This window comes from Falco cherrug, chromosome 11 (assembly GCF_023634085.1).
Source record: "Falco cherrug isolate bFalChe1 chromosome 11, bFalChe1.pri, whole genome shotgun sequence".
Classification (NCBI taxonomy): Eukaryota; Metazoa; Chordata; class Aves; order Falconiformes; family Falconidae; genus Falco; species Falco cherrug.
The window spans coordinates 7018596-7030904 of NC_073707.1; the positions used below are offsets into that span (position 1 = coordinate 7018596).

Consider the following 12309-nt stretch of genomic DNA (forward strand, 5'->3'; position numbering starts at 1 on the left):
CATCACAACTTGTATCCAATCTAACTTTTCTTTGCTTAACTAGATCCAAAGTTGAGACACTGTAATACTTCTGCATTAAGAGAAGGCACACAACAGTTTTCATGTAAGAGTAAATAAGGAATACAATCAAGTTTTTCCTCACCTTTCTCTAGTGATCAGTTTAATTTGAAAATAAATCTTGTTACTCTGCATTGAGCCAGTGCAGTCTGATTCACCTTCTTACAAACAGGTGTACTTTCACGCAGTTCAGTAACACTCATCCTTTCCTTGTAGCCATTTATACTAGAATATGTGGGATCAACATGCAACTCCTGAAGCCAGACAAAGGTACATTTACACTAACAACACTCAAAGCCTTTGAACTTAACACAGTGAATTACACTGATTCCATTTAGTATTATTTTAAAGTGTGACACAGGCTCAAATATTTTACAAGACTATGTCAGTTACCTTCATCAAAGACCACTTTGCAGATGACAAGCTTTTTGTTTTACAAGAAATATGTTAACAGGCATTATATAAAGCAAGATCTTCATCCAGTCTTGCTTCAACTGTCTTACCACTTTGCTCAAGACTGATGTCTTATTCGTGAGTTCACCATTGAACTGTTCATTCCATTTACCTTTATAAACCACCAACATGCACACTTTATTCTCAGTCTTTCAGAAATTCCTGCGTGGAAGTATTTTTTCCACATTAAAGCATCAGTGAATCAGCTTATAACCACCATCTGAAAAACTACTGTTCATTTAGACAAACCAAAGTTTCAACAAAGGTCTGAGGATGCTAAGCAACCTTAAAACAAAAATGAAGCTAGGTTTTGACCTCCCATTCACCCACATTTTGAAATTCTCCACTACATACAAAATGGCTATGCTACATTCCCACTCCGTTTGCTATCACAGCCCAACATTCAGCATCTGCACATGGGAGAGGATGTCAAGAATACATTTTTGAGATATTTTTTTTTTCAGATTTGATTCTTACAGCTCCTTAGGAACAGATACTATGAGATATCGTAAAGCTACCCTTTACATGATGTTTTGCAACATGAAACTTAAAATTCTAATAAAAATACACAATTTAAAAGGTGTTAATATAAGTCATACTTCTAATGACAACTTCCTTTTTGCTAATAGAAAAGGCACTTCAGAGTGAGGGGGATGCCCAGCTTTTAAACAGAAACAGCTCTAACACAATTCTGCTGACTGCAAATATTTGCCTTGCCTCACGTGTACGTCACAGCTGGGGCAGAAGAATACCTTGCTGCAGTTGTACACAATCCTTGTGGTGAGGGTTATTTCTCATGAAGACACATATCATTATGTAAACTGGCCCTGACTCGCTTTGAAGAAAAAAGCGAAGACAACCACAGGAGGCCTGTTATGCTCTCCTCCTCTTTCACCACTCTAGAGCAAAGGAAGTCTTTAAAAATACCAGCATCGCAGATGAAGCTCCTTCACCTAAGTGTGCAAACCACTACATTTGGGCACAGATCCCTACTCTGTGGAGTACACAACACAGAAAACTCCATTGAGAAGTGCAGCTAAGAACAGAACAAGACATCAGGAAACAACTGTGCCTTGCCCTCGTGAGGATGTCCAAGAAGCTTGGACAAAACACCTCATTAATGTGCGTGACAGACCTAGGAACACTACGTCCAAACATACAGAGTTCCTGAAAGAAAGCTGGTAACATGCCAGAGATAATGAACGTTTCAAAAGGTGTGCATAATTGGTCACTAGTACAATTCTTATTAACACCACCAGCAGTGGCCATGCAGTACAAGTTGATCTGAACACCTTACAACTTCTGCAGTCGGGAGGTTAACTGGGTGGGAACTGAGGATCACAGAACCAGAGCTGTAAGGAATCCCTCTAGTCACTGACCTTGCACCAAGGCAGGATGATCAATCATCAAATTATTTGACTGCCTTGCTTGTTTTTCAGTATTTCCATCCGTGGAGATTCATCAGTGTCACCAACAGGAGCCTGCCAGCACTGCAAGGTGCAGATGTACATACACTTCTCTACTACTACAGGGCAGTCTTGCTTGCTTCTATGTCTATGCTCATCTGACCATTTTTTTTTTTTAACTCAACAGAACAATGCTTTTTTGTGAAAGTTAGTTTTTTCTCTGATTATTGAGCTGAAGCAGTCTTCTTGTGGTGATGATTGTGTGACTGCACAGAAGTGGTAGCAGCATATGATCAGAAGCAGAGAGGGGTGGTTCTGTGAGAAGAGACCTGTTAAATCAACTTGGATTTTTACCTGCACCTTTAACTGTACCGCCTGGCTCAGAGCAACCGAAGGCATTTTCATTTGCATAATGCAGTCCTAAACCCAAGGCAACAGAAAGAGGAGATGCAAGCCACAAAAGCTGAATTTCAACCAACAAAAGTTTTCAGACAAAGGAAGACAAGAAAGGAGTTGCTACTGAGCACTGAGGGATTAAGGACAAGATTATTCCAGAAATACTAACTTCAGAGAAGAAAGATGCCAAGCAAAAATAAAGCAAAAAGCTCAAAACACAGCCATGGAACCTGAAGGCTCATTTGAACTTAAGTCACTATCTCATCAGATGATGTTTCAAATGGGAGGTAGCATCAGGCCAACAAGGTGCTGGCATGTTGCATATTCAGCAACCCTTCTATAAGGGTAAACCCCCACCTGCAAAAAAACCCAACTCCATCTCATGTTTGTGCTCTGTATCCAAAAGGTTTTCCACTGAAACAGACCAAACCAAAAAGGTGCCAACATCAGAATGCAAACTAGAGATCCGAACTTGAGTAGACCCTAGTATTTTCTGGCTTTGGACACAACCTTTCCAAAAACTGCTTTATAAAGCACGTAACAAGCTAAGATGATCACTAAGCATGCCAGGTCTCTCTTATGAAGAAGAGATACACATTGCACTTTCTTCTGCATTTAAGAGATGTCTTGTGCCAAAACAATTCATATATTATTACTGATAGACCTATGGCGTTGTTAGAATGATCAAACCAACTCTTCTTCAGAAATACTAGTTTCCAGTTTTAAAACGTTTTTGTTCCCCAGAATATCAACTGACCATGGGAAACCTAACAGATTCCTAGCCTTCTATAAAATGCAATTCCACTAGGCTAACAAAAAACCCCCACCAAACAACCAAAAAATCCCAACAGATCTTTACTAGTAAGTACTTAAAGCCTAGGAAAAAAGTTAGAACACCCAAATCTGGTATTTAAAACTGGCATAGGTTTTTTTGAGCTTTAATTATTTATGCCTTTCTTGTTGTTGTTCCTCCCAAGCTGATTTCCAAACACTGTTCATTCTTGTTAAAAACGAAGACCTGTCATACATATTAAGACAGGTTGTCTGGCATATCAAAGTCCAGTTTATCACCCAAACCACAAAAAACAGAAATATTGCCAGCTTCGTATCTGCCACCTCACTGACATTTCTAGAGTTGCTCTTTCTCTAGGCCTTAAATTAGAAATCTTTCTTCACATGTCTGCAGGAGTGACTGCAGGCATGCTTCATCCCCTCATGCTTAAGAATGGTTCAGGTTTTATTCTCTCTTTAACAAAAGGTGTTGCACAGACAAACTCAACAGGAAGGAGTTGCCACCTCCTTTCCATAAAAGGGGTAGATCCTCCATGATGAAGTTTTTTCTCCCTCTTCCATGCCATGAAAATAACTCACTGCTCCCTTTTCCTCACAGGAAAGTGTGTGTGGTGAACCTAGAGATCCTCCAAAGGTACAGTTCTTCATATTTTTATTACTGTATTGAATCCTGTGTTTGTATGATTCATCAGAACTGGCAACCCTGCAATATTATTTATCCTTTATCAAGAAAAACAATCCCCAGCTCCTAAGGATTTTTTACCTTTTTAAAATTAATAGTCTAACAAAGAAACAGAAAATAAACCATCAGAAAATACTCAACAGCAGACATCATCTACCATCAGTCACTCAGAGAAAAAAACAAAAGACACAGAGGTTAAATATTTCTCATACCAGTTTCCACCATTCATTGGCCCTTTCCACTTCACAATACCAGAACTCTTCCAACAAGAGAACTCTATTTGGTGGCTACCTTAAGATTAGAAACCAGAAAACATTCACAAAAATTATCTGCTGTCATTGCTAAACCTAATCACATCTGTTTAGTAACCCAGCCTTAGACTGTAAGTGAACACTGATGACTAAATTTGCTCTCTGAAATAGTTCCATAGCTTCACTGTTCAAGGTACAAAAGAAAAAGTCATGTCAGAGCTATGCAAGTTAACTCCTAATCCATTGCTATGCTGTTTCTTCTTTACCAAAATTCAGTATCAGGTCCATGGATCAGTCACACTTCCAAAGGTGGTTTAGAGAACCTCTGTCTAAAACCATTTTGGGATAGCACTGAAACCATTTTGGGATAGTACTGGGTTCAATACTGCTATGTTTAATCCTAACCAGCCAGCAATTAAGAAGATTTGCACGACCACGTGCACCAAGCACAACACATATTTGCACAAATTCATCTTTCATGCATAATTTCAGCATATAAAGTCATAAATTAAGAGATTTAGGCTTTAATTGAAACCATACCCTCACTCATAAGGGAGTATTTCCTTATATTATCTAAGGATGGTTTTAGAATGCAATACTCAAGGCAAGTGCCAATACAACCTGTGTGCACAGGAGACTACTCTGCCTCAAAAGAACTTCTAGAGTGAGTGCCTGACTTCAAGGACAACCCCAAGGAAAAACTAGACATGCAAAGGGAGTTCTTCATTAAATCAGGTTACAGAATCACAGAAGAGATAATGCTGGAAGGAACCCCTGGAGGCTATCTAGTCCAACCCATTGCTCACAGCAGGATCAGCTAGAGCAGGCTGGTCAGTATTGCAGCCATGACACCGAGCTTTCCGTGACACAAACTAACAGACATACTTTCTTGGTGGTAAACTAAAGTGGTACTTGCTATATATGCACAAGCTTCTTTATTCCTAAATACCCATACGAAGGGAGTTTGTTGCTTATCTTCTACTTAAACAGTAAATTATTTTTTTAACTAAGAACATTATCTGACATTTACCTGAGTAACTCCAAGAAAAGCTGAAAGCAACAGGATGGTTTTTCACCCTGCAGCCCTGCAACTGGTCCTACAACAGTCAGCACCCCAGTACGAAAGTATTCAATACATTAGAGTGCTCTTCTGCTAAGCTCCATATGGGACCAAGTACCAACATCCTGCATCATCTACGAATTTGTACTACCATGCATTTAAACAAATAATTGATCACAATACTTGCGAGCTATGCAAAACCATCCTGCCTAGGTTTTCTTTTTAAATCTCAAAACAAAAGGAATACACACTCAATCATTTCAAACACTATCACAGACATATTAATTTCTCTACTTACTTATCAGTACATCAGTTTTAGTCTTGCCAGTGTTTGCCATCTAAAACTACAAACAAAATCTTCTTTACAGATACTTTTGTTTAACGTAGACACTAGCCTATATAAAAGCTAGCTGACAGACTTTGGGATGTAACAGAACCTTCCAGTTAATAGTGATATCTTCTCATTCATTAGTAGGTTACACAGTTATCAAAGCAGCAGTCTTTATTTTGTGGCAAACTAAAAAAAACCACTAACTGACGGCATTTGGTTATGTTTAACAATGAACTGAATCAAAATTTCATGGCTGTCTATGTTGGTGTGTTCACATCCCTAGAAACAAGTTTAAACCCCAACAAATTCTTACTAGTTTTCCACAGACAACCTAACAATATGCTTCACAGAACTCAAATTTCACATAATGGAATGGGTTCATCAGCTATCCTGTATGTATTTAAAATGTGCTCAAAAAAAATTAAAAAGTAAAAAAACCAACAGTTAAACAGAATCCCTAATAAATTACTTAGGGAAGGGTGAAGATTAACTACATAAAGTTCTCTTTATGTATCTAGAGGTAGGCCTTTAGCTTTGGGAAGAAGTACACTACCACGTTACAGCTCCAAACAGCTGACTTTACACCTTAAGACTCTGGAGAAGCATCAGCTGGAAGTCAGAAAATAATTTTTATCACGTGACAAGAATCATTTAGTGTTTTTGTTAAAGGACTTGGAAAGTTAGGTTTAAGATTTGATTTTTAAAAAAAAACTGTATTATTTTGGATCAAAGGAGTAACTGAAGCTCTTAATGAGAAACTAGCTCTGAATTGGATTAGACTTTAAATATTAAACTCTCAGGAACAATTAGATAAGCAATAACTTGATTCAGCTAACATTTTTGACAAAATAGCACAAGTCAGAACTTTGAAAAATAACCACAACATACAGGAAGACAAAGCTATGCTCTGATGACTGGTATTTAACACTGCCTTCTCTACACTCTGCTATCCACTGGAGGAAGAGGAAGAAGGTATGTCACAGGCTTAAAAGGCGCAGTTGTGGACTGGATTACAAACCACTGAATGCCGTACCAGAAAGTGATCCACAGGCTTACAAAACAAAGTTAAAGAACTTATATGTTCATTTCACTGAATGTTTTTCTTTTCTAATTCCATCTTTGTAAGCCAGACAGAGGCTTGAGACTGTTTACCTGCAGAATTCAAAAAGAGCCTAAGAGCAATAACTTTTGCCTAAAATCAAAACCTAACCTACTTACTAATTCAGTGGCCTTGAAATGTAGCTGATGTGCAGCCTGCAGGGAAGCGTGTAAAGGAGCCCTCAAGGTACCACAGAGCAGGGACGGAAAGACTACTTCACTTCTGAAGTTACGGCAAAGAATGGCAAGATACCTGGGTGGTCCTTACACTTAACAACCACTGAACTGAGAGTCTAGTTCCCCTGCGCCTTAGGTGTGATTAAGTGGCAATGAATATGATGACAATATGCTTGTCAGCCTGGACCACACAGTAAACAAGTGTTTTTTAGCCTCTGTTATAAACTCCACCAGAAAGGGGCTTCAACTACAACTCAGAGGACTGGGAGCCAGCAGCACTACAGACTAACTGCTACTAAACGGACATTGTTTTGTTAAGCCAGAAGTCCTATCAAGCTGACTTAGAGAAGAAAGAAGTTACATATGAACTGAGGACTCAGTCATTTTCCTGAGATTTAGGAGGTAAGAGCAACTGACAAAAAACTTTAAATACCCTACTTGGACTCCAAAGAGATGTCTGAGATTGATAGGCGCAAGAGCTGCAGTATTTGTTCTTATAAAACTGTCAAGTGAAGGAGCACACCAATAATTATATGGGCTCCCTCATTCCCTGCTAGCATTTTATGTGGGGCAGAAGGAAAAAGCCCTAGAAAAATTGAAGGATGATACAAGTAGCAAACTTTTTAGGCAAGGCTGACTTTTTAAGTTGACCTGCCACTGAAAGAACTTTGTATTATTGCATCAAAATACCTTTTTTCCCCCCCCTAACTTCAAAAATTTTATTTTCTGGGACTGCTACTAAAAAGTAATAGTTTGAAAAAGTAAAATTCCTGCAGTCCCGACAGAGATGCCGGAAGCTGACATTTCATGAGAATGTAAAGAAATAATTCTGATTCTGTAGAGAGGAAGAGATATAGAGAATCATTTCTTAAGAAACAAAATCCACATACAGGCTGGCTACATGTATATCCTTAACATCTAGGACCGTATTTGTCTATGCATTTGTACAGTTCTTAACATTTTTTGTTCTTAAGTCCAGACATGGCAATTCCACAAGCTTTCTTCAATCAAGTTTTTAATTAGCACCCTCTTCAAAACAAGTGGTCAAGAGGTGACCACAGGTCAGACTGAACCTTAAAGGAACACTCTTTCCAAAGGTGACACCACTAAGCAGTTAACTCATGGACACGGGAAGCCACTGGCCTAGAAATGACAGGGATTCAGCCATTCTTTCCCAGCATTTTCTCCCTGTATGGAGATCTTCAACAGACTTTGCATTTCTTTCCAAACAAGCAGCAGTCTAATATTTTAAAATAATAGGGATACTTCATACATACTGGTAGTATTTGGCCCAATTTCAACAACAAAAAGATATTTCCTAGACTTGTTTCCAAACTTCGTATTAGTCTGCTGTAATATTTGAACATAGTTTTCTAAGTATCAGAACTCTGAAGGGGTTCTTTGGGTCTAAAGGGTATCTTTTGAAAGCTTGCTGGAGGAATACTTGGGGAAGAACAAAGAAGCAAGAAATGAGTAAACAAGAAATTGAACCGCAGGACAAAACAGCAGCAGCACTCTAACAATCCCCATGCCATTACAAAAAAGAATCAATTTCCCTTGGGGAGACTGCAGTCTTAACTCAGTGAAATGAAAACTGTTCTCATTAGCTTTGCAGAGGAGACTTAAAACAAAGAACGCTACCTTGCTTACTCCTGTTCTCACTAAGGGAAAGGTTCAACTTTGCAGATTGGAATTCCAAAGGTTCCAGTAATCTAACAGCTTCAGCAGCCATTTCACGAATTAGAAGGCATGCCAAAAAAAGTCAATGAATTCCCACCACCTTGTTAAGAGAGAACAACAGAAGCAGTTCTCTAATTCAAATGGTCTATAATCTATTGCAACTCTATCTGCAACACCCTGAGGAAATTTTAAGGCTTCAGAAGGGCACTTGGGGGTAGATACCACCTAAGTTTTAGCCAGTGAGAATCGTTTTTTCTCACAATAACCCAAGCCAATTTACCTTCATATATACCTCTAGTCTGGAAAGCTAGATTTCCTGTCACTTGAGGATAACTTGTACTGAAGTGAGGACATGTGTGATAGTTGACCTTTTAAGATTTTCCAAACCCAGGCATTTATTTGCAGTTACAGATTAACCATATAATTTACTCTGACAGCCAGAAGGCATTAACAACAGAAAAAAAACCCCGTTGGATTTTCATTACTGGGCACAGAACAACAGCAGAAAGCAGGATAACTGAAGGAACATGAAGTCCTACACAATTTAAGAACAGGCAAATTCTAGCTTTGGAAGTTTGAGATCTTCTGTCAATTTTATAATGGGAATCACAAGAATCAACAGTAGTTGCAAGAATCCCTTAAGGCCTGTTGCTGAAAAAAATTTCTTAAACTTTGCATAATCTTCAACAAACGTCCACTTCAATCTTTTCGTCTCATGTGAGGTCTTCTCTTCGCCTGTTTATATGTGGTCAAAAAAGGAAGATAATTCAGCAGGTTTTGTAGAGGGGGTTTCTCCACATCTAAACCCTAGATAATTTAAAGGGCCAGCCCTGACACAAACTCAATCTGTAAATGAGAAGAAATTCCCTGCAAATAAAATGCATTTTTTGACAAGCCAGAAGAAGCTTTCTCAAGCAGGATGGTTTAGGACCTAGTTGCCATTTAAGCAAAAGGATCACATGTGGGTCCCGTACTGCTAGCAGAAGTAATGCTGTCCCCAATGTTCTCCTTCTCCATTGCTGCAAATTGTGGCTGAAAGAAAGCTGGAGGAGAAGAGGGGTGTAATGAAAGCTGTAGTGAGCAATCCAGTAGCTAAAAGTTACTTGTTAAATTTGTACTAGTGGAATCGGGTTCCAGAAAATGTTAACATCAGCTGAAGCAGTAATTCAGCAATAAAGTATGATCAATTGTTTTCAATCCTCTGAAGCAGGTGGAGAAGACAAGCAAATTATCTCAGATGTTTTTGGTATTTTTTACATTATATTTTTAACATAACCTTACACATTTGCACTTGCGAACTCACCAAGCAATTGGCTGAAGAACAGGATTAAGACTTTCATCCATCATTATCATCATCAATGTCAGAAATTAATTTCATTCCTGAGCTGATAAAGTTTAATAAAAATCACCAAGACTACTTTAGAGAATTTATGAAATTCTAAATTAAAAGCATTACTCAACAGCCTGTTCTGTAATACATGAGTTTAACAGATATTTCAAGTCTCTCAGTTACATTAAAGTATGCAGTCAACTACAATCAAAGTTAAAACAAAAAAGTGCCTGTGATCTAAGGATCATTATTCCAGACCTGCTGTGAATCAGTGAAAAGGAGAGTAGCAAAGGACATACCTTGGAACTGCTCCCAAAACAATCAAGTTGGCTTTTTGTTTGTTGTTTCCAATTACAGCATTTTTCATATCTCTGTAAATCCAGAAAGAAAAACAAACCCTGGTAAATTATGCTGAGGTACTGAGGGCTTAATCTATAGAATTTACTATTTCCATGAAGGCTTATTAAGTAGTCTTCCACACGTCCATGCTGCACCTACAGGAATCCACAGCCCACAGATAAATACCCCAGAGCTCTGGGATTCCATTATGTCCCAGCTTATGCAACTAAGCAAAAACCCAAACTATCTCACATGCACACCAGACATGAAGAAGTCTCATCATTGAGGAAAACTAGATATAGTGGTTCTTTGTGCCCACATATTCACTAGCCTTCTAAAATAAAAAAAACACTATTGGCTGGGAAATCAAATATTAGCAATTTAAAGTATTAACTGAATGTTCTACTGGGTGCAGGAAAAGACAAGCTGGGGGGGGGGGGGGGGGGCTGAGGAATACATACACATATAAATGAAAAAAAAAAAAAAAAAGGAACGAGGAACTATCACCAGTCTCCAGAGACCAGGCTTTCACTCTCTTCTTCACCACAGGCTTCCCTTTGTGAATTTCAGCAGGACACCTACACATCTGTATGTCAAAATCCCAGGAATAAAGTGGACACAAATTCATTTTCCTGTCTAAGAGTTACTGCAAGGTGAAACACATTAAAGGCATTCATACCATGGTAAAGGTACAAGGGAAACCTTCTGGAAAGAGGACACTGGTTGCACACACTAAGAAGTCTGATGAAAATGTGTGGTTTGCAACCTTGTTTTTCAGAAAATTGCTGCGAGATCCTAAAAACCATCACCACCTTTTTAAGATATTTTTTTCTTCATATGAACATACTGAATAAATATGAATATCCAGAGAATCTGAAAGAAAGCTAGCAACTTATGACCAGTTTCAGAAAATCAAGTTTTCTAGGAAACCTAGTTGTAGGGTAAAAGCAGAGGACAAAACCAGCCCAAATTCAGGTAATTCTTTATCAACAAAAAACAACACTAGATTGATTATAATGTTAGTAGTTGCAAAATTGATAAATTAATCACTGGCTATCTATGCCCATCATTCAATCTAATAATTTGGAAGCTTTAGTGGTTGCTTATTATTCTTGCCACTGTATTGCACTTTTCACCTATCTGCAAATTTTAAGAGATTTAGAGTAGCCCTGTTCTTCAGGATCCACCCTGGCCTGCATGAACACTATACAGTCCTTACGTAACCCCTGAACATGCAAATTCCGCTGCAAATAAGCAGTGGTCCCAAGTGTTAAATTCATTTCATTACACTTCTTAGCCAAGGCAGGCAATATCTGGACTGGCATAAACCGAACTTTTATAAACCTCGATTAGTAAAAAGTAAAAAGTAACTGCCCATTCTTCCTGAAGTATTTCCATATGACTCACTCTCCCATTGCATACACTTACCCAGCCACAGAAGAGTGCTCTAGGAATTTTAAACAAACAGAGGCTAACTTCAAGTTTGGCTAGTGATCTTGGAGCTCCAACAAGGGAGCAGCATTAAAAGCAGTTGAACGCTGAACTGTATCTCTTAACACAATCAGAGTCAGTAAACAACTTGTCAAGTGAGCCATTACTTAACAGGAATCTGCCTCCCCAGCGCACAGTTTTACACAGCTGAGTGTCAGCAGGACATACTGGTCCTTTCTGTTGTATCTCCTGTAAGTTTGGTAACTTCACACCACAAGACAGGAGGTAGAGGAGAAAGAGCAAGATCTGAAGACAGGCTAAGCTGGAAGCCCAAGAAAATTTCAGGAATAGACTTGATTTCACTGAACTCAGAAACAGTATTTCAGTGGTTTCTATGCTGAATGCTTGATATTAAAGTATCCCAGTCATTTTTAAAGGTTTTTAATATACAAGAGCCAGTCCAAAACAATGTCAGAAGCAATGATCAGATGTCTCAAAGAAATGGAGACTGTACCAGCAAGTGTGCAAGGTTCAAAGGCTACCTCTCCCTGTTACCCTTAGGCACTGGCTCTCAAAGTCATCAGAAAGGCTGCATCGCATCATGTTCTCCATGAAGGCATCTTAAGAAGCTGAAGAGAAGGCACTGGCAAAGCACTCCAAAGATTTTGGTGATATTTTAATGTCAGCATATGTCTTATCCAAAAATCACCTCCGCTCAGGTGATTATACATAATATATTTGTGTTTAAAAAAAACCAAAACACCACTAACAAACTTTTGTGACTCCTGCACCAACTCCACAATCAAATGGCTTGCTGACCTTATAA

At 38.6% G+C, this 12309-nt stretch overlaps 1 protein-coding gene across 9 annotated transcripts in view; it reads right to left on the reverse strand.

Annotated features, from left to right (window-relative positions):
• ARMC8 (armadillo repeat containing 8) overlaps positions 1-12309 on the reverse strand; it is an 86815-nt gene that overhangs the window by 60214 nt on the left and 14292 nt on the right. For 7 of the 9 annotated variants that reach the window (XR_008734382.1, XR_008734383.1, XM_055723325.1 and 4 more), the window contains exon 3: positions 10013-10084. The exons of the other annotated variants lie outside the window; for them this stretch is intronic. Coding sequence is in view for 5 of the 7 variants with exons in the window: in XM_055723325.1 (XP_055579300.1) it covers positions 10013-10084 (72 nt within the window). In the remaining 2 variants the exon portion in view is untranslated. The remainder of the gene's footprint in view (positions 1-10012; positions 10085-12309) is intronic. 9 annotated transcript variants of the gene reach the window in all.